This window comes from Setaria italica, chromosome VII (assembly GCF_000263155.2).
Source record: "Setaria italica strain Yugu1 chromosome VII, Setaria_italica_v2.0, whole genome shotgun sequence".
In the NCBI taxonomy this organism is placed as follows: Eukaryota; Viridiplantae; Streptophyta; class Magnoliopsida; order Poales; family Poaceae; genus Setaria; species Setaria italica.
In genome coordinates this window covers 29465933-29491715 of record NC_028456.1, presented here as the reverse complement: position 1 = coordinate 29491715, position 25783 = coordinate 29465933, and the positions used below count along the sequence as shown (strand labels likewise).

At 43.6% G+C, this 25783-nt stretch overlaps 4 protein-coding genes and 1 long non-coding RNA gene across 9 annotated transcripts; 3 read left to right on the top strand and 2 right to left on the bottom strand.

Annotated features, from left to right (window-relative positions):
- The first annotated feature begins 4871 nt into the window (after nt 1-4871).
- On the top strand, nt 4872-9704 carry LOC101761558 (serine/threonine-protein kinase HT1). The gene is made up of 3 exons (XM_004976693.4): nt 4872-5119; nt 5587-6576; nt 8987-9704. Exons 2-3 carry the CDS (start codon nt 5663-5665, stop codon nt 9324-9326), a joined length of 1254 nt encoding a protein of 417 aa, XP_004976750.1. The 5' UTR covers nt 4872-5119; nt 5587-5662; the 3' UTR covers nt 9327-9704.
- A 200-nt stretch (nt 9705-9904) lies between these two features.
- LOC101761965 (probable ATP-dependent RNA helicase YTHDC2) lies at nt 9905-13756 on the bottom strand. 4 transcript variants are annotated; one of them, XM_004976694.3, is made up of 9 exons: nt 13543-13756; nt 12864-12946; nt 12612-12786; nt 12212-12288; nt 11857-12094; nt 11653-11720; nt 11009-11464; nt 10687-10899; nt 9905-10602 (listed from the first exon to the last, which is right to left on the bottom strand). In XM_004976694.3, the coding sequence occupies exons 2-9, from the start codon at nt 12939-12941 to the stop codon at nt 10234-10236; spliced, it is 1674 nt and encodes a 557-aa protein (XP_004976751.1). In that variant the 5' UTR covers nt 12942-12946; nt 13543-13756; the 3' UTR covers nt 9905-10233. The 4 variants fall into 4 exon arrangements, with proteins under 4 accessions (XP_004976751.1, XP_022683832.1, XP_022683833.1 ...); XM_022828097.1 differs by lacking the exon at nt 12864-12946 and having other exon boundaries at nt 12612-12806; nt 13543-13755; XM_022828098.1 differs by lacking the exon at nt 12864-12946 and having other exon boundaries at nt 13543-13752.
- A 1693-nt stretch (nt 13757-15449) lies between these two features.
- Nucleotides 15450-18347, top strand: LOC101761169 (probable nucleoredoxin 3). The gene is made up of 3 exons (XM_004976692.3): nt 15450-15997; nt 16468-16959; nt 17568-18347. The coding sequence occupies exons 1-3, from the start codon at nt 15914-15916 to the stop codon at nt 18159-18161; spliced, it is 1170 nt and encodes a 389-aa protein (XP_004976749.1). The 5' UTR covers nt 15450-15913; the 3' UTR covers nt 18162-18347.
- On the bottom strand, nt 16370-18855 carry LOC111257846. The gene is made up of 3 exons (XR_002678412.1): nt 18721-18855; nt 17910-18127; nt 16370-16916 (listed from the first exon to the last, which is right to left on the bottom strand). It is a non-coding gene; the product is annotated as an uncharacterized LOC111257846 (long non-coding RNA).
- A 798-nt stretch (nt 18856-19653) lies between these two features.
- On the top strand, nt 19654-25418 carry LOC101760225 (26S proteasome non-ATPase regulatory subunit 1 homolog A). Of its 2 annotated transcripts, XM_004976690.2 has the most exons (13): nt 19654-19914; nt 20998-21061; nt 21148-21253; nt 21347-21458; nt 21540-21708; nt 21846-21980; nt 22062-22405; nt 22502-22637; nt 22718-22966; nt 23046-23266; nt 23344-23602; nt 23773-24516; nt 24847-25418. In XM_004976690.2, the coding sequence occupies exons 1-13, from the start codon at nt 19766-19768 to the stop codon at nt 25180-25182; spliced, it is 3024 nt and encodes a 1007-aa protein (XP_004976747.1). In that variant the 5' UTR covers nt 19654-19765; the 3' UTR covers nt 25183-25418. The 2 variants fall into 2 exon arrangements, with proteins under 2 accessions (XP_004976747.1, XP_012703193.1); XM_012847739.2 differs by having other exon boundaries at nt 21347-21708.
- Nucleotides 25419-25783: the final 365 nt, after the last annotated feature.

Here is a 25783-nt window from a genome sequence, read left to right as displayed (position 1 = left end):
AAATAGATTGCAAGATCAAAGCCACAACATCAGTATCAAGACGATGAGCAAAACGGGAGAAAGAAGCCACCAAGAAAAAAAAATCTAGAGATGGATCGGGAGAGGAGATTTGGGAGGAGAGACCGAACCTAGAGGAAGGGAGGGCCTGAAACTCCAGGCCAAGCCTGAAATCCAAACTAGAGAGGTCCGCCATACCTCAGGCGGCTTGCGTGGAACCATTCAGTTCCACCCCCTCTTCAATGTGTTGCTCTTTGCAGGAAGATGTTCACAGAACAGTTTCACGAACATTCTCTAGGAAGTAGAGGAAGTAGTCGATCAGGCGCACAGGTGTGGATGATCGTCAGTATCATGTAACTATTAAGCACCACAACACATCACGACACGTACACGCCTCGCCTCGCCTGGCGGTTGCCGGTTGGTGCGGCGAGCGTGCGTGGCAAGCCGTTCTCCTTTTCCAACTTCACATATATACTACACACTAGATATTCCCAACAATAGTTTTTCATGCTCAAAATACTCTGCCGACTGCATGTTCTTTTGGTCCATCTCATTATGAATTAATTCCGCATCAGTACCATCTTTTCCTGAAGAAAAATGTTATTTTTGACAGTCATAGGCCTATGTTCGTGTGCTGGCCAAAGCTAAATGCTTGACCTAGAGAAAAGGATTCTTAGGAAATGTCCCTTGTGTTACCGGTGACTATCACCACGTAGTGAAAAAAATCATTGATGATTCACAGCTTGGTTTGAGTACTAATGTGAGAGAATTCAGAAGTTTTTTAGGTTAAGGAAATGATTTCATCAATTTTATATGAGCTCAGGGTCACTAAAAGCTTTGCTCCCCAACAATTTCAAGATGTGTACCATCTTATCATCATTATTAAATCACAAAAGTAATTTTGCAAATATTGCTAATTACAATATTTTTGTGAATGTGTAAAGTAAGTTTTCAACATAGATAACTTTTTGTTGTGTGTAGAGATTGATTTTTAATTTTTTCAAGCAAAGTTGATTTCATATTGTTAATTTCTACTTTGTTGTACTATGATTCATCCTTCATTAGTTTTTTTTCGTTATCTATGAATCTTATTTAAGTCTTAAGTTTTGAAGAAAAAACAAAAGATGAATATGATTTAACTTGCTTGCATAATTTGTTGCTTGATAAACATGGGTTTTCCTATACTACTTCTTGGGAAGCTTAACACATAATAATTATTGAAAGGGTTGGTATCCCAGGAAGACCTAGTATTATGATAAATTTGATATTGAGCTAGAAATAACTGATCTCATACCTTTAGCAAGGATTGTGTTTCAGTGAATGATTAATATTCAATATCGCTTGCATTTGTAAAAGCTCATTCTTAATGGATGCTTCAATTTTGATAATTTTTACTAGCATGAACATTTAGTTATCTAGGAGTAGCTTTACTTTCTAATTGGTTATCTTTTTCTAGTAATTTATTATTATGAATAATTTAGGAATCCAGAAAGAACAAAACCAAACATCTTGTTGCATTCATAGGCATCCGTTGCTAGTAATGTTTTTCTAATAAGAAGCCGAAGCAATTAAACATCATTTTGAGTTGTCACCATTAGTTCATAGGCTGCTACTGCTTATCCTAATCCTAATTTTCATTCATGGCGAGTGTCCTCTTAAGAAGGATATGTCTGATCTAGCACCATTTACTTTTGCTTCCTACTACTCATATAACTAGAGGCGTACGTTTTACTTAACTATTGACCTTCTAACCCTTTTAAACATGTGTGCACCTTGCACATAGCACAGAAATATGGTTAACCTAGCTAGGTCTCTGATCCTAGAGTTAATTTCTTAGTAAAATTAACTGTGATTGGAAAATTAACCAAATTACTAGTAACCAGTAGTGCTTTAACAAGTAGTAAATTATTCTGCAACTAGCTGTATAGGTAAGCTTTGGCAGATTTCCTACAAAGCTGAGATGAGCACACTAATCTTAGTTACCATCTAATAAAGCATGTTAGTAGCTGAACTCTTGGAAAAGTGAGGAAAGACTACTTATTTAATCATGACGTTGTACGCAGTAAAGGACATACTTGGCCAAGTTGAGGTGCCACTTACTAATGATTTAAGCTATGTGGTGACTCTTATGGTAATGCTAGAAAGTTGTAGAAGTTACATAATATCCTTTTGTTCTATTCACTTCGGGCCCTGGTATACACATGTGGATAACAGGGGACTTGGACCTGGGCCTGGTGGGCTAAATATAGACATACTGTGTACTATTATATACTCCCTCAAAATTGAACTAACCAACGTCCTATATAAAAGGAAGGAGGGAGTACACTATTACACTTGACACTCCCTCAAACTCAATGTGAGGCTTGATTAAGAATTCGACTCGAAAACATATTGGTGATGTTTGTGAGGAATTATCCATACTAAATTACCTAAACCGAGTTATTGACAGCCCAACTAGGCCAGCTTAACTTGTTTGAATCGGTACTCCTTGGGATGCACCGGATACAACCATTAGCACAATTTTACCAAGACCAATCCGCGAGTCATATGCAATCGACACGTACAAGAGCTTTTCACTGAAAAACTTGAATCATGTTACAACTCTTAAATTTAGGTACAACATCTACAACTTGGAAAAGAGAACTACACATAATAAATTGAGGGGTTTTTTTTGCCAACATAGGTGTAGCAATAATCTAGGTGGCTATCATTGTAATATGTTGCCTCAAGTTAGTACATAGCGTTGTCGGCTCTGATGGGATGAACGTGACCCCCGTGTCCGATAGAAAACCTGCAAAAAAAAACTTAATGACAAAAGCACATTGCATGACTTATCCGTACTTTCACACTACTATAAATTTGATGGATGCAAAAGGCTAGTCAAGTTTAACCATGTGAATCACATCCCATCGATTGGTTTTGACGGTGATTTTGTTTGATGTGATGCCACGTCAACAATCCTAACTAGCAACTTGTTTAGTGGTGCCCACGTTATCATCTACAGGGGGCGTTCGGTTCCTGGATTAGCTTTGCCTGACCTTACCTTACCGGGTGAGCATATCCTTACCAGCCCTGGCGAGCCGGTGGCTCGCCTGCATCAGCAAGTAAAACTAGCGCCAGCTCCGAGATAAGCTTGCCATCAATCCAAACATCTGGCCCTCGTCTGCAGAGCCGTCGACGAGGGAGCGTGAGGTGAGCGACGGAATAGGGCCACCAAAACTCTGGGGCCACTAATATGTGATTAAGTATGGACTTAATCTGGAAGGGAAAAGGAAAAGTCCATTGCATGTCCATGCTATCCAGTATCCGGAAGAATGAAGGCATCACGCATGCCATCTCTGCTATACAGTATGCATGGCAGGCCTCTTGGTAAGTGTGTCGAACGATCAACCAATGATGGAATCCAGAAATTGTTATAGCGTTTGATTACTTCCATAATTGTCCCTTGTCATGTAGACCACTTGTGGAATTTCAAATGATGTAAATTGCTATGCGGTAGAAGGTTAAAACTTCAGATAGGAAGTTTTTTTTAAAGATAGTTGATGTCACACATCCAAAATTTACAGAATATTGCTCATTCCAATATCAAGGTTCAGCATTATTCTGTTTTATCATCTTGAGAAGACTAGAGTTCATGTAAATTAATTCAAATTACTTTTTCTATAAACTATGTATCGAAGGTACATAATTCTGTAGTATATCTTAGATATATTAAACATATGATTTTTTTTTAACTTTTAGAGCCCCATTCTGCTTTTCGCTCTTGGGCCTCAAATTCTGGGAGACGGTCCTGCTCGACTGTATCCTTGCTAGCAAGGTAAATAGACGAACCATATGTCCTTTTCTTCTACGTCTCCTCTCTTGAATGGGCCGAGCGAGCTCACCTCTCTCCCTCCCTTAGCTCTCCAAGGGCCTTTTCGCCACAGGTTGCATTGAGGCCGCAATGCATGCGCAACATCATGGCAGCCATGCTGGAGTGCTGAGCGACACCGGTATCGACGACGGAAGCAGCGCTCACGCTCCACGGGTCCAATTGCATTAGCGTGTGCTTGGAATTGGTGAACCGGGACCCAACATGATCAATTGTTGTGCTGCAGTTTTCTCACTTGTGCATAACATGTACTCGATGTAAAGTATCAGGAGACGTGAGAAAAGGTTAAACTCCACCTAGCAAAGACAAGGTAGCCAGTAACCACAACCACAACCACACTGAGTACTACCAAGTCAGCCAAACACGAAGCAAAATTATTGCTTAGACCGGCTGGGGTAAGCCAGCAGCAGCAGCAGCAAAGGTGTGTAAAGAGCTCGCGGCACGCGCACGATGCCTGGGGTGGAACCGAAAAGCTCACCGGTCACCGCCCATCTCCCGGCACGAGCGAGGGATCTCCAGCGCAGGCAGGCCAGCTGTGCCGTGCGTCTGCGCCCGACGCCGGCCGGCCGGCCGGTGACGTACAAAGACGCAGCCGTGGTGCGCGCCCACCGATAGTACCACGGACTTGGCACCTCGTTAACGAAAAGCCCCCCTGCCCGATCAATCATTCATGCCATCGAGATTATTATTCGCCTGGTGCCAAAATTAATGGAGCAATGCCGCTGTGCCTGCGCGCGCGCTCCCTCTTTAATTACCGACACCAACGGCCTCCAGTCGTGTCACGTCACGTGGGCTTGTGCTGTTACCGGGAGGCAGTTTCGCGGCTGCAGCCCTCCAGTTGGCACGGGTTCACGGATAAGCCCTTGGATTATGCTTTGAAAAGCAGTCAAGCCTCCAGAAAGCGGAGGACAAAATGTCACGAAGGCCCTCCGTTGATAGGATAATATCTAAACCAACCCCTGCGGTGACCGCGAGCAGTTAACCAGCTCACCCTCTGGCTAACACACCGCACTTACCAAGAGAGAGAAAGTGAGAGGCGACTCCACTCGCTTCGTCTCCTCTCTCTCTCTCTCCCGAGGCTCTCTCTCTCCTCCTCCTCCTTTCCTCTTGGTCTCTGGTCATCGCCCTCGTCTCCCCGCTCTGACTCCGTCCCCAGCCGCCGCCGCCGCCTCCAGGCGCAGCCCCCCTCCTCCGCGGCGCCGCCTCGTCCCGATCGACCCCCGAATCGCCCGAAACCGTGAGCCGCGCGAGGTGAGGTTTCCTGGGGGTTCGTTTGAGCTTGATTTAGTTTCTGGAGGTGGTTTGAGCTTGGGATTTGGTCTGGGCGGGGTCCTTTTGGGGGTGCTAGTTTGCTTCCTGGTGTTTGATTTGGTTTTTAGGTTCTCGGGCGAGGAAGATGACCTGGTTTTTCCGCGTTTTGTTTTTCTCCTTTGCTTCTTTAGAAGCGGAGCTTGTTGATTCGTTGTAAAGGCTGCAGCTTTCGTCAGGGTCTGCATGATTTTCGTGGGGATTGGGGATGCTTAATGCATTTTAACTCAAATTCGTCGACTTCTGAGCATTTCGGGAGGTATAGTTCCCATTTGGGATAGGTTCGGTGGCTGCTTCCCCTGTTTTGAGCCTTTCTTGAATGTTCACATGTTCTTAACTTGTAGTGCCCTAGTTACAGCTGCTTGTAGGACCCTAATAGTTCTAATTTCTGATGTATTCTTGCTGTGCAGGCGGCCACTGTTCCTACAACATATCAGGGGCGACAGGAGAACTGCAGAAAAGGGAGAACGTTTGATTGTTTGCGCGATGGTGGAAGGTCCCAATTTCGCTGGCATGATTGGTGGTATTGGCGGTCATGACAATGGTGGGAATTTTTGCGACATGGCGTACTACAGAAAGCTTGGTGAGGGCTCAAACATGTCCATCGATAGCCTTAACAGCATGCAGACCAGCACACATGGTGGCTCCATTGCAATGTCTGTGGACAATAGTAGTGTAGGGTCTTGCGACTCCCATACTAGGATGCTCAATCACCCGGGCCTTAAGGGACCTGTTGTAGGCAATTACTCAGTCGGGGGGCACAGCATTTTCCGTCATGGACGGGTGTCTCATGCCTTGAGTGATGATGCGCTAGCACAAGCGTTGATGGATCCAAGGTACCCAACTGAGACACTCAAGGATTATGAGGAGTGGACAATTGATTTGGCTAAGCTCCACATGGGAATGCCCTTTGCACAAGGTGCCTTTGGAAAGCTCTACAGGGGTACCTATAATGGTGAAGATGTCGCGATTAAGCTTTTGGAGAGGCCAGAGGCTGATCCAGAGAGAGCCGGGTTAATGGAGCAGCAGTTTGTGCAAGAAGTTATGATGCTTGCAACCTTGAGGCACCAGAATATTGTTAAATTTGTTGGAGCATGCAGGAAGCCAGTGGTTTGGTGCATTGTGACGGAGTATGCAAAGGGTGGATCAGTTAGACAGTTTCTGACAAAGAGGCAGAACAGGTCAGTTCCACTAAAACTGGCGGTGAAGCAAGCATTGGATGTTGCAAGGGGGATGGCCTATGTTCATGGTCTTGGGTTCATTCATAGGGATCTAAAATCAGACAACCTCTTGATTGCTGGTGATAAATCTATTAAGATAGCAGACTTTGGAGTAGCTCGGATTGAAGTCAAAACTGAGGGGATGACACCTGAAACAGGAACCTACCGTTGGATGGCACCGTAAGTTGACCTACTGATCCCATCAATTTTGCTTGATTTATACTCACTGTTTATTCTGCTTAATAGTTTTCTGTTTTATTTTTTAACATAACAAAAGCATGGGCCACAAAATTCCATATTTTGATACTGGGCATTGTATTTTAATGGGTTTGGTCATACGATGCTATCCAGGAATTATCTTCATTGACATCTTTGCTACATTTTTTTTGGATAATGGAACTTTTATTAATTTCAAGAACATTACATCGAGTGGATACAATGCTTTAAAACACTCCCGACCTCTGCATAGCGGGATGCACACAGCCTAAAAAAGAAAATACAGGACATAACACAAACACTCTATTGACAGTCAATCCTCAAACTAGACCGCCACCCATGTGCCTGGGTAAAAAACTCCTTGGCCACCTGCGCCAGTCGTAGTGATGCCGCAACAACCAAGTCCTGTGAAGCTGGCTTCTGTAATATAACCCACGTGCGGAGCCAGTGTATAATCAAGAAAATAACCTGCAAGGGAGAAGAGTTATATTTTTTCCCAAAGATTATATCATTTCTGCATAGCCATAACGACTAACATGTAGCAGCCGCTCCTAGCAGAACTAGCAGCTTTAGGTCTTTTCCAATACCCCGTAGCCAACTTCCAAACATGTTAGAAACACTACGAGGCTGAGATAAACCTGACGCCGCATATATAACAGACCACACAGCATGAGCAAAACGACATTCAAAGAAAACAACATCTTTGCTACATATTTTAGGTTTTGCTTGTTTGAGGGTGCATATGCAAAATGGAAAGGAATTCAAGTAGGTTTTTTGTGTTTGGATGTTTTATAGAAGCCTTGATCCCAGATTAGGTGTTGTTTTACTGCATCATTATCTCCATATGTAATAACTAAGAATGCATGACTTAAAACTAAATTTACATCTTCCTCTTTTATATGGAATAATAATTAATACTTCAGACTTGAAATATCAGAGTGACTATTTTCTCCGAAAAGAAAGGAAAAGAGATGCTCTTGAAATACCACCTGCTACAGACTCTTAAATGCTCCCAAGTAGAATATAAGCTACAACTTCGCTCACCTAAGAATACCTTGATATTCAGATGCATGTCACTTGGACATACCTATTTTTGAACCCTTCTGCTACAAAACTAATGGTTATTGTATCCTGGTACTTTTTTTTCTCTTTTTATTCACTGTTCCATACTGTAATCCTTATCTTTGGAGATATCAATTTCGAGGATGTGACAGGTTTATCTAACCATCTGGGCTTGCACTACCATAATTTTTATCTGGTTTATTTTCATGGGCAAGCAGTGGTGTAGCTAGAAATTTTCAATTCGGTGTGCACTGGTGTCCAGGAGTATTAGACATTTAGACCGTACATGATTTATGCCATGTAAAGAGCTAATATCCACTGACATTTGCAAAACCTGTGTGTGCCCAGGTACACCAGGACACCCACCTGGCTATGCCACTGTGGGTTGTGGGCAAGGGGTGGTCCTCTTCATTTTCTACAAACTTTCAACACTTATTTTGTTCCGAGTATTTAGAATTGAGAATTATATGAATTTGTCTACCTCATTCTATTTTGTGTAGTATTTAATGGTATAAACACTTAGTCGCATATACTGTGTTATATAGGAAAAGACTAGTTTGAGGTAATAGTTGAACTGATGCATGTATGTCTCCAAGCTGAGTTGTGTTTCGTCTTGAATGTGCATCCTGATAGACTGGTTTCTGAAATGTGCCTAACAGAAAGAAATAAAGAAGACAGTTAGCTGGAAAGGTTGTAGTTACTGGAGATCAACAAAGACTAGGAATTTCACGGAATTTTATTGTGTTATCCAATGTTTTTTATTACAATGTTCCAAAAGGTATGGCAGGAAGAAATATTCCTGTTTAGGATGGTGCCCTGGCAGATGGTGGATAGCATATATTCTGCAACAGGTCCCTTGGCAGATGCTGTTTTGTTGAGTTGAAGTATGCTAAACACAGTATGTGCACACGCAACACAACAGGAAACATATGGAAACACATTTCAGCTACCATTTCTGACATGTTGGGAAATAGTCAAACGGAAACTACTTCATTTGCCATGCCTGCCATGTGAACTTGTGGTATCCTTTGCGGCAATAGCATGTGGGCCTACATTGTTTAGAGACAAGCATTTCAAACCCAATATAGAACAGTGATTTCACACACCAATGTTTTGAAACAGTTACTGTGTGTTATTGACTCATGTCTTTCTGTTTCTTTCTTGTAATGGTGGTCCATTGTGATGCTATTGGCAGGCTTACATACCCAGCTGCTTATTGGTTATATTTTTTGTGTTGTTTAAATCTGAAGCTATTCTCGCATATACATAAAAATGGCAAGGATTCTTGACACCTTGATTTTCATTCTTGCAGAGAGATGATTCAGCACAGGCCATACGACCAGAAAGTTGATGTCTACAGCTTTGGCATTGTGCTGTGGGAGCTTATAACTGGCATGCTCCCTTTCGCCAACATGACAGCAGTACAAGCCGCTTTCGCTGTGGTGAACAAGGGTGTCCGCCCAGCCATACCTCAGGACTGCCTGCCCACCCTTGGCGAGATCATGACCAGGTGCTGGGATCCGAACCCTGATGTCCGTCCGCCGTTCACTGAAGTTGTCCGGATGCTGGAGCATGCTGAGATGGAGATATTGAGCACTGTCCGCAAGGCCCGATTTCGGTGTTGCATCTCCCAACCGATGACCACCGACTGAACCCGACAAAAGGAAAGTTGAGAAGAACTCCGTGGAAGCATAATTGAGTGTATTTATCATATGTCAAGACTTTGCTCAGCTGAAGTAGAAAATCCACCTGAGTGTATGGCTGTGTGTGTATATACTCAGGTGTAAGCCTGTCGTCTCTCAAATATTTCTCTCCTTAGAATATACCTAGTTTGTGCTTTCAGACTCTTGAGATGTTTTAGGGCTAGCCTATGTCCTGTTGTCAAAACATCATGCAGGGTTCCTATTCTTGTAACGGCCTTGTGTCCCTGTTGCTTTGTTCATGTGTTATAACCCTCCTGCTGAAATATGCTTATGTGCACAAACATGTGTTGCTTCAGAGTATATATAGCATATATAATTTCCTGGCAATGGCTTTGCTCCAGTGGCAACAGTGCTGATAGTATCTGTCGTCAGCTAATCTGCAGAATTTGGTGAGAGTCTGAACTCTGAAGCAATTTCACGTATTTCTAAGGTACAGTTTTTTTAAATTTTGACAAGGATATTTCTAATGTACAGTTGTTGATGGAATAAGCAATGTGCCACTGAAAAAAAAAACGACATAACAATACTGAGTAAGGTGACCAGGTCGCTGGGGAAATGCAATTAAATGGCTAATAGAGTAGTAGTGATTCAACTGTAAGCTATACAAAAGCTAATGTACTCCCACGTTTAAATGCAGCTCACCCTCATCGCTAAGTCACTGGGCATCATTCTTGAGGGGGCTCAGTGAAAGTCAGTCAGAGAAGAAAACAGATGAGGTGCCTTCACCTCTAGCCTATGCTGTACAAAATAGCCAGCAACTCCCATTTTTTGGGTACTCCGTTTTCCATCTCGCCTCTATGACATATCATCAGATACAGCTGCTCCTCATAATTAATCATGAAAGGTGAAGGAACAATCAACCACTTTCCTTTGTTCCAGATTCCGCCGTATTTGGCATGGCTTCTTCAGGCTTCACAGGAGCAGCAGAAGCGTTCTCAGCAGTTGCAGTGTCTCCAACATTCAGTCTGATTTCTCTGTCCTTGGTTTCTTCCAGCTGGACAGCCTGTGCAATGGTGTCTGAGATTTGAGTCACAATGCCCACAGCTGCACTGGTCTTCACCAGCTTCTGGGCCTTGGCTTCAGCACACTGTACCTTCCACTGCTGCCTATCGTCCAACATAGCCTTCTCTCGTTGCTCATAGAAGTCAAAATCCTCAAGGATGGTTGTCTCGGCTCCATGGTTCTTGAAGATGGCTAGCATCTGGACACCTTGCTCCAGTTTCACCTGCAAGTTAGTCAAGTTTATTACTGCTCAAAAGGAACCCCATCAACACAAGGATTTAACAAGGGGCCATGTCATTAGTTGCACCTCCTGCGTGTCCCTGCTGTTTGTCACGCGCTTGTTCTCATTGTTCTCCAGGATGATGTGCCGAACGAGGTTGTTTGGGACATCCTTAACAGTGTGCCATTTCACAGGGAACTGGCCACTCCATCTGTCATTCTGCCAGTAATCAACACTCTTGTCAAAGTCAACAGGTCCAATCATCTCAGCTACACCGCAGAACTGACCACTGCCATTAACCTGCAAAGAAATCATACTGTAACCTTGTGGTCCTAGGTCTGAAAAAGTTGTTCTGTTTTCTCAGCAAAAAAGATAAAAAAGAAACTAACAGTGAAGTGAATGATCATACCGAGAAAAACAAGAAAATAGGACAATAATCTTCTCTTTCTTTTGCCTCACGATAAGCAGCATTTAGCTTTCTGTTCCCGCTGGCAGTGCTTGCCCAGACATTATACTTTATGCTTTTGTGAATGTGATCTTCAGTATATGACTTTATTACGAAGAATTTGGCATCCTTGTACTCAGTGGCAAAATCAGGGTGGTTATACTTCTCAGGATCAACTGTTAACAATGTCTTTTTATTTTTGTCCTCAGCTGAAGAGCTCTCCACTTCTTTCTTTGTTTTGGCAGCCCTTGGACCACGGCTTTGCTCATTCAGAAAGTCAACAGAGCCCTTCTCATGCTTGAAGCCTTTGTTGAAGGTGCCAAATCTGCTACTAGCCCTCCAACATGGTGTACTGCCTCCAAATTTACCACCCTGTTGGAATGCAGTATATGATCCAGAGTTATCCATGGATTCCTGGTGCTGCAAGAATGCATGCCATCAGTTTTAAAACAACATTAGTGACATGGTAGGTGCAGTAAAAGGAAAAAAAAATACAAAACTGACTTTTAAAATCAATGTAGGTATAGGTAACATGCTAAAATACAATTGCATAACCACTAATGTAATCAATGAAAAACATGCTAAAATACAGTTGCATAACCGCATACCATTCCAGAACTCAGGGGTGCAGTTCCTTGCCCAAAAACTTCAGAAACACCACTAGATTGCATTGGAACTGCAACAACTCCACAAAATCAGTACAAATGCCATGCTATAATATAGCAAAATATATGTGATACTGAAAACAGAAATTAAATTTTCATATATATTACGAGGAGCCACAAAATATATTAAGAAAAATGAAATTGCACCTGCATCAAAGGAACCAAAAGGCTGATGGAAGCCAGGAGTCAGTGAGTAGTAGAGTGCGTCAGGAAGGTAATACTGGTGCATAGGATCAAATTGTGATATTCCTGTAGCAGAACTTGAATATCCCATGCTTGGAGAAGCAGCCGGCTGGTAGTAAGGACTTGACATGGGGTAGAGAAAAGGGAAATATGACTGGCTGTCTCCAAAGGTTGACAGAGGGGAGTAAGCTCCATACATCACCTGTGGATTATTTGCGTATCGAGGAGAAACATTAGTAACCAGTTTTCCCGTAAAACCACTTAAAACTTGATCAGGAAAAACGAGGAAGCAGGAAAAGATCAACAGCCCAATACTTACAGGGTATGCAGAATCAAGTCTCTCCACACTCGCAACATATGGATATTCTTCCCATTGACCCAAATGGTTCAAATAACCTGAAGAAGAAAGTAAAAGGCTTAGATCAAGTCGAGCAGGGAAAAGAAATCATGGGCCCTAAAAAGGTAGAAAATCATGAAAGGACAATATGCTGCCTTATCAATCAGCAAAAACATAATTGGGAAAATTCAAACTACGTTTTTCTGCCCTTCCATGAGGCCAAGGTAGAGCTAAGACCGGACTTTTCAAAAGAAGGGTGAGTTTCTTGGAGAGATTTTAGACCATGCTATGCAACATCCTCATGCAGTCATGCTTTTATCTGGTGCAATAATGTACAGGTAGGAGTATGCATCAACGTAGAGAGACAGAAATACATCCTAACCTCCAGAAAAGAGTGTTTGTGGCTGAGAGCCGTACACATTAGGCTGGTAGCCAAACTGTTGTTCTCCACCTTTACCCATAAAGCTAGCCTCCTCTTGAGCACCTTTTGGTGATTCTAATGAGCTTGCACCTCGCACGATAGTAGTAGATACTTCTTTATCTTTGCTTGAAACAAGCTGACAGAACAGCAACATTCCTGTTAGCAATGCTTCATTATTTAGCAAAGAAGATGAAAACTACGAACAAGCATTACTGTTATAATCTGCTCTTTGGCATCCACACTCGTGGAAGGATTTTTCTCGACTACAATCTGTGATTCCGATGGCACCATATGATCTATTCAAAAGGAACACCATATGTAAGTTCAGCATAGCAGCATAAGTTACATTGTGATGGGCGCAAAGTAGCGTGTAACAAATAATATGATGACACTAGCAGGCCCAACCAAACATGAACTAGTCTCGTTATACTGAATGGATATATGTGTACCGTTCCAGACTTTGGCTAACTTTACAGAAATTGCATGTGATCAGCGCATCGCCAACAAGTTCCCATTATACACTACACAGTAACTGATGCTATTTCTTCAGGGAGTCTGAAGAAAACTGAATAGGGACACATCTTGAAGCGCCATTTTTTACAGCTGAAATTTTACAAGTCTTAAACATTTGGTCAAACACAAATGCCCTACAAAGCGACTGAGTACATAGGAACTTCAGCTTCCTAACAAGCTGATCACGAACGAACTGCATGGGGGAATGGGGGTTCAGTTGAACCACTGAAAATTTTTGGAAATATGAACTGCTATTAGTACCCCTACCAAGCAAATAATCCGCAACGTCAAGTCGTCAACCAAACAGAATCGAGCATCTATGCGATGAAGCAGCAAAGAGAAGATTCTGCAGATGGCAAGCTAGCAAGGTTTTCCGTACCAGCCAAAGAAGTCAATCCAAGTCCAGGTGAATTCCCACTCCACTCCGGCGGCGGAAGAGGACGACGACGGGGACGTCAACGAGAGAAGGGAGAGAGGACTGAAGCGCAGCTGCGACGGAGGGCGGTGGCGTGGTGGGGGGAGCCTACCTACGCAAGAGTGGGCGAAGAACGAGGGTGACGAGTTGTGTGCGGTACTGAACTTGTTAGGGGAGAACAGGGTATAATAAAAGGGTCGCTGGAGGACAATTTGGGTGACAAATCTTTTTTCCCCTCAAAAGTCTTCACGTCATTTATTTAATTTTCGTTCCTTGTCTTCGAATCAAGATAAAACCCAACCGTTTAAATAGCTACTAATGCTTCTCACGCCAACAAATAAGTTTTGGCTAAGTATGACCTATGTGGCACTCCACGTAGAACCAGGACTCCAAGAGGACCTACTCATTTTAGCTCAAAATAGAAAAGGTTTTCGGGTTTGTAAGTGTTTACTTTGTTTTTAAATATGTGAGATCAAAATTGAACCACCCTTCTTCAAATATGGGTTTGTATTTTTCTTTTCTTTTTTACTTTTTAGGAGACTTATGTGTTTGCGGTGGCTTGTAGAGTTGATATGATGACATGATTTATGGTTCATTTTTCAGAGTTGTATTTTCAAATCAAAGGAAAAAAACTGCATTTCGGTGGCAAAAGGGCTTCGCAGATAGGGACTGTGATCTCATGAACCCCCATGAGGGAGGTCGACATCGAGCTGCAAAAGATGGCCACCCCCGTCCCTCGTCTTGCTCGACCCTATCCTACGGGTCGCTCTCACTCACCTCCCTTTGCCAAGCCATCTTCATCTTGCATTGACACAGTCACAGCGACGTGACGATGTCGACCCCATTCTTGGGAAGAAAGTTTGGGAGGAGGAAGCTGGAAAGCGAGGAGGCGGCTCCGCATGCGCACGGCCACAGTGTGAAAGGCTGAAGGCTGCCGAGTCAGAGCGCAGCGACCGTGCCCTTAGCGCGTACACGCGCTTTCCTTCCTCGCGACGTAGAGGACAAGTCGAGACCCCTGCTGCATCGGGCAGCGTTTGGTTGATTCGAGGCGAAGGTAACGCAGGCAGGCGCAGAACGATAAAGGCCTTTGTGCTTTTGTAGACGGACGACCCGTGAGTCGTCGTCTCGTCCTGTCTGTGGAGAGACCTGTGCTGCCGTGCCCGAGTTGCGACTGCGAGGATGCTTCTCGGCTCCCGACAAAGAAACCGGCCGCACGTTGCCTCTCCGGGGCCCTTCAGATTACGCGACGGACGCTGCTGCACGCAGGCAGAAATGAGAAAGCCGAGTAGGAGTAGAGTAGCTAGGAACGGACTAGTATGCCGAGAAATACCGTGGCGTACGCGCGGACCCAGCGAGGCGGTAGGGGCTTTGTAAATTTCGTTGCGGGAACGGCGCGGAGGCGCCAGCGTCCAACGTCGCGGGCGCGCGGCCGATGCCGCCGCGGTGCAGCCGTGCGGTGCGGAGCCGGCACGCGGCAGCAGCAGCTGATGCCACGGCACGCGGAAGTTTGGCCGCTCGCGCGCGTGTGGCTTGCGGGGTGCGGCAGCAGCGAGCCAGCGAGCGGTGGCCTCTGCCGCCATTGGGCTACTAGACGCCTGGCGGCCTGGGCTGTTTGTTATCATCAGGGCCATCATCATTGGGCCGTAAGGACACGCCAACGCCAGTAGAACGCCGTCAGTTGATCTTACAATCTCACAGACGAAAAACCTTTGACGAGGTGAAACTGCAACGATAATTAACCGAGCCGTACAAAAAAGGTTCCAGTGTTGTGCGCGACACTTGACGCTCTCCCAACCGTTGTGTCATACAGACAGTCAGAGCGAAAATCCCTCCAATTCGTAGAGCGTTGGAACGACAGGCATCCAAAATTAGCAGAGTTCAGAAGCTGTACTGCAGGGCGTATCCGGATTACAAATTGCAAGTCCAGAAAGAGGAGGAGCAGACAGCAACTGCGGTAAAAGGGAATCACACGGGCCGGGGCGCCTTGCCGTCCACATCACCATCCGGCATCCATGCTGATTTGGTTTGGAGGATGAGCACACCATTCTGTTCTGCTTGCCGTCCCATGCGCACTTGCTCAGCTTTGGTGCCCGGCTGCCCGTCGGTTTTATCCTTATCCGACCTTGCTGTTTTCACCACGGCTGCTGGGATATTGGAAAGCATATTGCTAGAATATTACTCGACCAATTGCACACACAACATGCCAAAGATGCCATTCCTAGGAACAGCCATCCATCCTTAAAACCTGAAGCATCGATGTTTACGACGGAACCTAAAGACAACCAAACGTTTTTCTTGTTTCATTGCTGTTGCCACACAGGCACAAGGCGGAGAGATGGAAGGAAGGGAGGAGGTGAAGAAACATGTGGAAATGTTACAGCTGGCTGGTGTTCAATCTCTTCTATCCAATGGAGGAAAGGTGAGAGAGGAATGGCAGAACTCTGATCTTCAAACGTTTTTTGTTTTGTCCCAATGTTCTAAATGAATTTTGTTTTCTGACACCATTCAGAAATGAAGCGTGGACTTTTCAGTTTACTCTGCGTAACTAGTTCCTACCTAAGTTTATGTTCCGAAACATGTTGGTATGCGAGCAAGTTTTAACCCCAGTAAACAAACATCAATTTTGTAGAGCTTCTCCAGGAGAAAATCGTTGTGGTCCTTACTTCCCCATGCATAAAAGGAATTATCTGCCTGAGGTCAAATAGCAAACATACGTACCTGACATCATTCTTTCAAAGTAATAGCACTTACTGTTTCATTTTAAAACTAAACTATAGTAAAAAAAACGGTGTGTTCAATTTTGCTGCGCTTGTTCTCAAAAGAAAAATACTTCTTGTTTTACCAAATATGTCTGACTGAAAGAATTTGATATCATTTGTGAAAAAGCAGGAAGTACCTCTGTCCTCCATTGAAGGGAAGGTGACCTGCCTCTTCTTCTCAGCTCACTGGTGCAGGCCATGCAGGAACTTCACCCCAAAGCTAGTCCAAATCTACACAATGCTCCGCAATACTGGCAAGAATATCGAAATTATCTTCATATCACTTGATCATGACGAGACCAGCTTCTTGGATCACTTCAAAAGCATGCCATGGCTCGCTCTGCCATTCAACTCCAGCCTAAGGAGAAAGTTGTGCAGCCATTTTGGAATTGAGCACATCCCCGCATTGATTCCTTTGTCAGTAACACCATCTGGTGAGTTAGGATTCGAAGAGGATGCAGTGAAGCTGGTTGAGGAGTACGGAGCAGAAGCATACCCCTTCAGTGTAAAGAGGCGAGGGGAGCTGGAGGCCATAGATGATGCCAGGAGACAAGGAGGTAAGCTTCAGGAGCTTCTTGGCTGCAAGGACAGAGACTATGTCGTAAGTGCATATGGCACAAAGGTGAGCAAAAATCTCATGAACCGCTCTGTTAATTGGTAATATGTTTGATACTGCACTAGAAAGTTTGTGAAAAAACTAGGACGTGATTCAGGTGAGAAAAATGGTTTAGATACAGACTTGAGAAACTGTGTCAGTAGGCATATCCATGACAGGGAAACAACAAAACCTTGCAGAAAGGAGTCAAACAGTGCACATTAATACAAACTATTATTCAAGCACAATATTATACATGTTAGGATCTCATTAATTTTGTTCTACAAGAAAAGATAACATATTAATTGGAAACAGAAGATTAATATATATCATTAATCTATCTACACTTATCTTATAGTTCTAGCCATATAAAGCATAAAACACACGATGAAAACGACTGTAGTTTCTTAATATTGTATAAGCAAACTACATGGTAGCAACCATTGGGGAAAATTTTCAGATAATTTGATTGTAGCTAACCATTGACCAACAACACTTCCATGGTGATGTGCAGTTGTTGATAATTGTGAAGCCATATTAAGTGTCTCATATATTAGGCTTGCATCAATTTCTAGTTTGCATTATCCCTTCTAATCCATTTAGTCAAATTTCAACCTCCTATGACAATTTTTCAGGTTTCTATAGCTGACCTTACTGGCAAGACTGTCGGCCTGTATTTTGGGGCACACTGGTGCCCACCTTGCCGTGCCTTCACGAAACAGCTCATGGAGGTGTACAATGAACTGAAAATCTTGAGACCTAGAAGCTTTGAGGTTATCTTCATTTCTATAGACCGCAGTAAAGAGGAATTCGAAGAAAGCCTAAGTGCAACACCATGGCTTGCCATCCCTTACTCTGACACTGCTAGGCAAGAGCTTACAAGAATATTCGCTATCAAGGGCATCCCAGCGCTCCTGATACTTGGTTTGGATGGTAAAGTTCTAAAAACAGATGGCAGGACAGCAATCTCAACTTACGGTGCAACAGCATTCCCATTCACAGAATCTAGAGTTTCTGAGGTGAATGAAGCACTCAGGAAGGAAGGAGACAAGCTGCCACGCCGAGTGAACAATCCACGACACAGGCATGAGCTTGAGTTGGACATGGCTAAGGCCTATGTCTGTGATGAATGCCAGCAGAAGGGGAGGTACTGGGTGTTCTCTTGTAAGCCATGTAACTTTGACCTCCATCCCTCCTGTGTAGGAGCAAGTAATGCAGAGAGCATCTAAGATATGTATATAGTTAAAAGTATGCAGTTTTAGCATCAATGTAGACTGACAAAATGCTTCTATTGTACTCTAAAGTCTAAAGGACTCGATGAAAGCAATGGACAAGAGTCCTTCGCTGAATGCATCAACTACATGGTCAAAGGAAATAAGCAATGAATTTTAAAGATTCGAACAGCATTATGTTTACATGATGATTTTGTAAGAACATTGTCAGATTCGCTTCAAATACTATAAAAGGAGTAATTGGCCCATACCCTACGGATAGCTATTTCGACGAACATATGGCGTGCAGCCATTGACATTAAGAGTTTAAGACAGGTAAGTAAAATTTTACTTTAATTTCCAAGAATCATCAGTAATATAGTTACGGAGTTCTAATGGCGCTGCATGATGGGTTCGAAGCCGATCAAGCGACAGCGGAACCATAGGAAAAAACGGCGGCTTCAAATTTGAAGAATGCAAAAAAATGATAGCAGAAATCGCCTTACGCTTAACACTTAACGGACTAGATATGGCCATAGGTGGAATCTTCATCAGAATTCATGCAAATAGGATTTACCTTTCCTTACTCCAAGTAGCAAGCTGGCAGATTTGACGAGGGAGAAATCGGGGGGTGTGGAGTGGAGAGACTGAAGACCGAGGGGAACAGGATAAAAGAGGGCGAAGAATTTAGATCACATGGATAATTGCACTAAAACCCTCGTAACTCAATTCTGATGGCAGACGTGCCCTTGCACTTTTTTACATAAAGGGCCATACATGAAAGAGTCTTTAATTCACTCGATGTTAACTAAGGTCGCTATGCTTAATTATTAGCAGTCTCTCGTGCTTGGTAAACTGAAATAGCGCAGTCTCAACACAAAGCAAGGAATAAGGTTATAAGGGTAAGGCCTAATAATGGAGTACGACTAGGAGATAAGATATGCTCAATTTTGAATCTAAGTTTACACCGTGATCACAAAAACACCAACAAATGGAGGACCATCCTCGTAGCCAAATAAGTTCCCCGATAACACCATGACACCTTATGAGTTCCCACCAAACACACATGTGTAAGTAGACAGAAAAATTAACATGCGTTTCTACTCTTGATGTGCAAACTATGAGTTCCTAAGTCATTTGCCATGCGTTGGAGCGAGGAGTTGTCAATCATGTACAATGTAAAAAAATCGATCGACTAAAAATATTAAGATGACATGATACAACTACGTGGAACGGCGAGTGTTATAGATGGATGGGGAGAAATGTTATTTATCGCATATTAGATAATGTCTTCCTATAAAATTCGGTATTTCTTATATTTTTATTTTACAGAAACATGCTTTACAAAATAATTTGAGAAAAGTTTGTATACAGGAAAGATAACAAAACAGAAATTTCTGAACTCTTTTCCCTATCGAAAGAATACGTTTCCTCGAGTCCGATTAGGCTGACGACTCAACCCTCGTACGGTTTCTATATTTGCAAACCGCACCTTGCTCTTCTGATTGTTTTCACTTCGCCTTCCCGTGTCGTCGCCGAGCCGACTCATCCAAGCAGAACTCGCGACGCCCAAACCCTCGCACGCCCTCGGCGGCGGCGGCGTACGGACGGCAGCGGCGGCCATGGCGGCGGTGGCCACGGTGAGCTCCGCCAGCGGGCTCCTCGCGATGCTGCAGGAGCCGGCGCCGGAGCTGAAGCTGCATGCGCTCACCAGCCTCAACTCCGTCGTCCACCTCTTCTGGCCCGAGATCTCCACCAGCGTCCCCACCATGTGAGCCCCGCCGTCCTGCCTCCTCCGCTCTTCGCTTCCGCTGGCATGCTAGTTCCCGCCGCTGTAGCTGCTGTGTCTATGCGATTCGTTCGGGCGCACGCCGCGGCTGGGCTCGACTTTTTAGTGTTTCGATCTGCCTCGCTGATTGATCAGAACTACGGAGGGGACGTTGCCCTGATGCTGTTGGTGTTGTCCGATTCATTCAGTTCGATCAGGAGTTTGTGCAAGGGAAACGTAGGTCATGGGTCGGTTCTGATCTGTTAGATGGGAATTCCGGAGGGCCAATTCGTGTTCATGTGTTCTTTGTAGTGATAACATAGCTACATATACTGGTTCTTGTAGCTGAATTGGTACTCCAAAGTAAAAATTCCAATGTTTTGCAGCCTTACCCTTGCTTGGATTTAGTATGGGTTTTGGTGGAGAGGCTTAGCTATTCGCCTGAAGTAAAGGGGGATATCAGTAGGAGAGAACTGAGAGTGGTGATTGATCATAAAATTTTGGAATACAATTATGTTTTAAAATATAAGGGAAACATTGTGTGAAGTGGGGATGGGAAGTATCTGCTTGGTTTCAACCGATGGTAGGAAAATAAATGCACGTCTATCATTTCCTTCATCAAATTTATTTCATGTGATCGGGACTTTCCCCGTTCTGTTGAGTAAATGCACAATTCGGATGCAGTATGATAAGCTGGTCATTTCTAGGTGGTTATGTGTCTTGATAGTTGTTTTCTTTTATATTATAAATTTCTTGTTCCTGGAATGTTTATTCCACATGGAGAATCCTTTCGTATGTGATTTGACTTTAATTTCTGTTTCTAATTGTATACACCAAGTTAGATTTCATTATATGCCTATGCGTTTCATGGAAGTTACCCTACCTTTGATAGTGTAGCTACAATTTTACGTGGGTTTTAGTTATGGAGCTAGGTACTAGGATGGTAACATACAACAAATTAACTCCATCTGGCCCTATATTTTTTGTGATTAGTTCATGACTGAGCAAGCACAAAGTGTGCCCTTTTCTTGTATGTCGAATAATTTAAGTGACTAATCAGGTTCCAACCTTTTCCTTTTCCTGCAGTGAGAGCTTGTATGAAGATGAGGAGTTTGATCAGAGGCAGCTTGCAGCACTAGTCGTTTCTAAGGTATTATGTCTTGATATTTTTATATTTCTATGAAAAGGTCATTCTTCTGCAACATTAATGCTGAAAATTTGTTCTATATCATGAAGGTATTTTACTACCTGGGTGAGCTAAATGATTCGCTGTCATATGCACTTGGTGCTGGACCCCTATTTGATGTTTCCGACGATTCTGATTATGCCCATGCTCTTTTAGGTGAGAAGGATCTTGAGTTGAGCTATTATGGATGACACTATCATAGTAGTACATTTTGGTCATCATGTTCAATTGCTGGTTTTTCTCTTTCAGCCAAAGCATTAGATGAGTATGCCAGTATCAAGACCAGAGCCTCAAAAGCTACGGAGGAGGAGGAGAACATTGATCCTCGATTGGAGGCCATAGTGGAGAGGATGCTTGAAAAGTATGAAGATATTCTATTGATTTGTGGTATCTGCCAGTTCGTCAGATTAGCTATGTTCCTAATGTTAATTCATTATCTCAGGTGTATCCTTGATGGAAAATATCAACAGGCCATGGGTATGGCTGTTGAATGCAGGAGGCTGGATAAGCTGGAGGAAGCAATCGTTCGGTGTGATAATATTCAAGGGGCTCTATCGTATTGCATCAACCTTTCTCATCAATATGTTAATCACCGTGAATATCGCTTTGAGGTAAAAAGCCTATCTAGCACACTCAGTATTTAGTTTTGTTAGACGCAAATGCATAGATCTTTAGAGTTGTACCAATTCTGGCGTAACTGCTAAAACAAAATTTAACTGTCTGATCAAATTCCTCACTCTCTTTGCAGGTTCTCCGCTGTCTTGTTAAAATATACAAAACTTTGCCAAATCCAGATTATCTGAGCATTTGCCAGTGTCTTATGTTTCTGGGTGAGCCAGAAACCGTCGCAAGCATATTGGACAAGCTGCTTTCTGGAAGCAAGGTACATTTTTGGTCTTTGTTCTGCTGCATTATTTGATGCCATTTGTAGTTGCTTACATGAGATATTATGCACATTCTCCAGGATGATGCTCTCCTCGCATATCAGATTGCTTTCGATCTTGTAGAGAACGAAAACCAGGCCTTCCTTTTGAATGTGAGAAATCGTCTGGCCTCGCCGACCCCTGTGCCATCTAACCCAGACACTGGGTCAGCTTTACAAGATGATCAAACTGCTAGTGCGGGTACAGGCACAGAAGCAGCTGGAGATGTTCAAATGAGTGATGACACAACTACACCGAATGGAAATGCTCATACTGTGGATCCGAATGAGATAGCACACACCGACAGGCTTGGCAAAATTAAAGGAATACTATCAGGGGAAACTTCTATTCAGCTGACATTGCAATTTCTATATAGCCACAATAGGTAAAGTGATTTATTACTTGTTAAATGGTGACAACTGACCTTGAGCATATGCCTTTCCCACCTGATACTGATTTGGCTTGGTTCTTGTTTCAACAGGTCGGATCTTTTAATTCTGAAAACAATAAAGCAGGCTGTGGAAATGAGAAACAGTGTTTGCCACAGTGCAACAATATGTGCCAATGCAGTCATGCATGCAGGAACTACCGTAGACACTTTCCTAAGAGAGAATCTGGTACTTCTATTTTTCTACTTGCTGCCTCTGCATCATATATTTTAGCCATCTCACCATCTTATTTTGGTGTTATATTGCAGGAGTGGTTAAGCAGAGCAACCAATTGGGCGAAATTCAGTGCAACTGCTGGACTAGGTGTCATTCATAGAGGCCACCTTCAACAAGGCCGGGCTTTAATGGCCCCCTACCTACCTCAAAGTGGTGCAGTTGGTGGTGGCAGTCCATATTCAGAAGGTGGTGCCCTCTATGCGTTAGGTCTGATTCATGCCAATCATGGTGAAGGAATCAAGCAGTTCCTCCGTGAAAGTCTTCGCAACACCAGTGCTGAGGTGATTATTGTTTCTTCCTGTTATTATCTCGTTATTCATTTCATGCATACTTCTCTAACTCCAAACCAATGCCATACAGGTCATCCAACATGGTGCATGTTTGGGACTTGGGCTTGCAGCTTTGGGCACAGCAGATGAGGAGATATATGAGGACATAAAGAATGTCCTTTACACAGACAGTGCTGTGGCTGGTGAGGCTGCTGGTATTGGCATGGGCTTGCTCATGGTTGGGACTGCCAGTGAGAAGGCTAGTGAGATGCTTGCTTATGCTCATGATACACAACATGAAAAGATTATAAGGTCAGTGCTGTTCTATAGCTGCTTGGTATTTCTCAAGAAGCACCTATTCTGACATTTCTCTTGCTCTCTTTCTTTAGGGGTTTGTCTCTGGGCATTGCGTTGACAGTATATGGCAGGGAAGAAGAAGCAGACACCTTGATTGAACAAATGACTAGAGATCAAGATCCCATACTACGTTATGGTGGTATGTACGCATTGGCTCTAGCCTACAGGGGAACTGCAAACAACAAAGCTATCCATCAGCTGTTGCATTTTGCTGTATCGGATGTTAGTGATGATGTTCGGAGAACTGCAGTTATGGCTCTTGGATTTGTTCTATACAATGAACCCGAGCAGGTTTGTGGAATTAATAGCTAGATTGCATTTAGTTACCTTATGTTTAACTAGATGCGTTTGCGTAACTCTATTTCTGTGGATTATCATACATGAACTTTCGTCCACAAGACCACAAGCATCAATACTACTTTTTTAGTCTGCACCTTACACCTTCTTCTGTGATTCTGCAGACTCCAAGAATTGTGTCCCTGCTCTCTGAATCATACAACCCACATGTTCGTTATGGTGCAGCCTTAGCTGTTGGGATATCTTGTGCAGGAACCGGATTAAGTGATGCGATCTCCTTGCTGGAGCCTCTTACATCAGATGTTGTTGATTTCGTGCGCCAGGGAGCACTTATTGCTATGGCAATGGTAATGATCCAGACCAATGAATCCTTTGATTCTCGTGTTGGAGCATTCAGGCGTCAGTTGGAAAAGATAATTCTTGACAAGCATGAGGACACCATGAGCAAAATGGGCGCCATACTAGCTTCTGGCATTCTCGATGCTGGTGGTAGGAATGTCACAATCAAGCTCCTCTCAAGGAACAAGCATGACAAACTCACTGCTGTGGTTGGTCTCGCCGTTTTCAGTCAGTTCTGGTACTGGTATCCTCTCTTATATTTCATCAGCCTGGCCTTCTCACCAACAGCCTTCATTGGGCTCAACTCTGATCTGAAAGTGCCGAAGTTTGAGTTCCTGTCACATGCTAAACCGTCTCTTTTCGAGTATCCCAAACCGACAACTCAGCAGACTACAACTTCAACTGTTAAGCTGCCAACGGCTATTTTGTCAACTTACGCCAAGGCAAAATCTAGGGCAAAGAAGGATGCAGAAAGCAAAGCTAACCAGGAGAAGGCCACAGAAGAGGCTTCTGGTTCTACTTCAGGCAAGGCGGCTAAAACTCAGGAGAAGGATGCTGATGCAATGCAGGTAATAAATAGCTACTGTACCTTTTTTTCTTAATTGTGTTTTCTTTTTGTAACATTGTGTTCTATGTGTTAACATCCACGAGTAAGAGATTGGGATGATGCTTTGTGTAACGAGTCTTTAGTAATCAATAATCACTGTATAACAAATGCTGTAACCAAACACTTGCTGAGGGAAGCTCATAAAACTATTACTGGACATTTAATGAATTTAATAAATTTACTTGATTGTGATCCAGACGAATTTGCTGTTTAACATAAGCTGGCTTAAAGCTGTATATTTAAAGATAGTTGGAGACACCATGGACTTACCTGTATTTCTTGTTGTTCCAAGGTTGATAACGCCGCAGAGAAGAAGGCCCCTGAACCCGAGCCAACCTTCCAGCTCCTCACAAACCCGGCTCGTGTCATTCCTGCCCAGGAGAAGTTCATCAGGTTTATCGAAGGTAGCCGATACGTCCCGGTGAAGCCTGCTCCCTCTGGATTCATCCTCCTCCGGGACCTGCAGCCCACTGAAGCTGAGGACCTCGCGTTGACCGATGCCCCTTCAACAGTTGCAGCAACCACTGGCAACACGGCAGCTGCTGCAGGTCAACAAGGATCCGGATCATCCGCCATGGCTGTAGATGAGGAGCCGCAGCCACCTCAACCCTTCGAGTACACCTCGTAAGCATAGATGCCTGGGTCTGTAGAGGGTTGTGTTGGTGGCCTGAACTTACAAATCCCTGCTATACCTTTGCTTATTCGTTTTTCCCCCTTTTTGAGTATGTAGTGTGCGGAAATTTGTTGTTGGTCTGAAGACCTTTGAAGAATCATGAGTTGAGAATTTACTTGAATTGACGTTATAGGATCTTTGTTGTTGGTCTGAAGACCTTTGAAGAATCATGAGTAGAGAATTTACTTGAATTGGCGTTATAGGATCGACGTTGGGAATCTGGGATATGGCCTGGGTCAAAGCCCAGCGCTCCTGCCTGCTTTCTTTTCCCTGTGATGTAATATGCTCAAGTGTTTGTCCTGGAACACGTTTTTGCCACGGTTTAATTCTCTGTGTGCAATGCTGATATTGCACACTTTTCAAACGTTAAGAGCATGCAATGTTCTTTTATACGTAGATTGACCCAAGAGGTTTATATACTCGTGCAAAGTACCGAGGGAGGAATTTGATGGTGAAACGTGAACGTGGTATGCTGATGTGAAATTTTGATCGTGTTTTTTACAAACTGAGGAAGTTCGGTGGTACGGCCGTTCTTGAAACGGGAATCCTTACGTGT

What these genes read in the sequence shown, in the direction of transcription:
- LOC101761558 (XM_004976693.4), top strand. Translation starts at nt 5,663, where the DNA reads ATGGTGGAAGGTCCCAATTTCGCTGGCATGATTGGTGGTATTGGCGGT. An exon ending in ACCTACCGTTGGATGGCACC is followed by an intron (nt 6,577 to 8,986) that starts GTAAGTTGACCT and finishes TCATTCTTGCAG; the next exon opens with AGAGATGATTCAGCACAGGC.
- LOC101761965 (XM_004976694.3), bottom strand. Translation starts at nt 12,941, where the DNA reads ATGGTGCCATCGGAATCACAGATTGTAGTCGAGAAAAATCCTTCCACG. An exon ending in CACCCCTGAGTTCTGGAATG is followed by an intron (nt 11,465 to 11,652) that starts GTATGCGGTTAT and finishes GCATTCTTGCAG; the next exon opens with CACCAGGAATCCATGGATAA. An exon ending in CTATTTTCTTGTTTTTCTCG is followed by an intron (nt 10,900 to 11,008) that starts GTATGATCATTC and finishes ATTTCTTTGCAG; the next exon opens with GTTAATGGCAGTGGTCAGTT.
- LOC101761169 (XM_004976692.3), top strand. Translation starts at nt 15,914, where the DNA reads ATGGAAGGAAGGGAGGAGGTGAAGAAACATGTGGAAATGTTACAGCTG. An exon ending in TTCTATCCAATGGAGGAAAG is followed by an intron (nt 15,998 to 16,467) that starts GTGAGAGAGGAA and finishes GTGAAAAAGCAG; the next exon opens with GAAGTACCTCTGTCCTCCAT. An exon ending in TAAGTGCATATGGCACAAAG is followed by an intron (nt 16,960 to 17,567) that starts GTGAGCAAAAAT and finishes ACAATTTTTCAG; the next exon opens with GTTTCTATAGCTGACCTTAC.
- LOC101760225 (XM_012847739.2), top strand. Translation starts at nt 19,766, where the DNA reads ATGGCGGCGGTGGCCACGGTGAGCTCCGCCAGCGGGCTCCTCGCGATG. An exon ending in CAGCACTAGTCGTTTCTAAG is followed by an intron (nt 21,062 to 21,147) that starts GTATTATGTCTT and finishes TATATCATGAAG; the next exon opens with GTATTTTACTACCTGGGTGA. An exon ending in TTTCTATATAGCCACAATAG is followed by an intron (nt 22,406 to 22,501) that starts GTAAAGTGATTT and finishes TTGTTTCAACAG; the next exon opens with GTCGGATCTTTTAATTCTGA.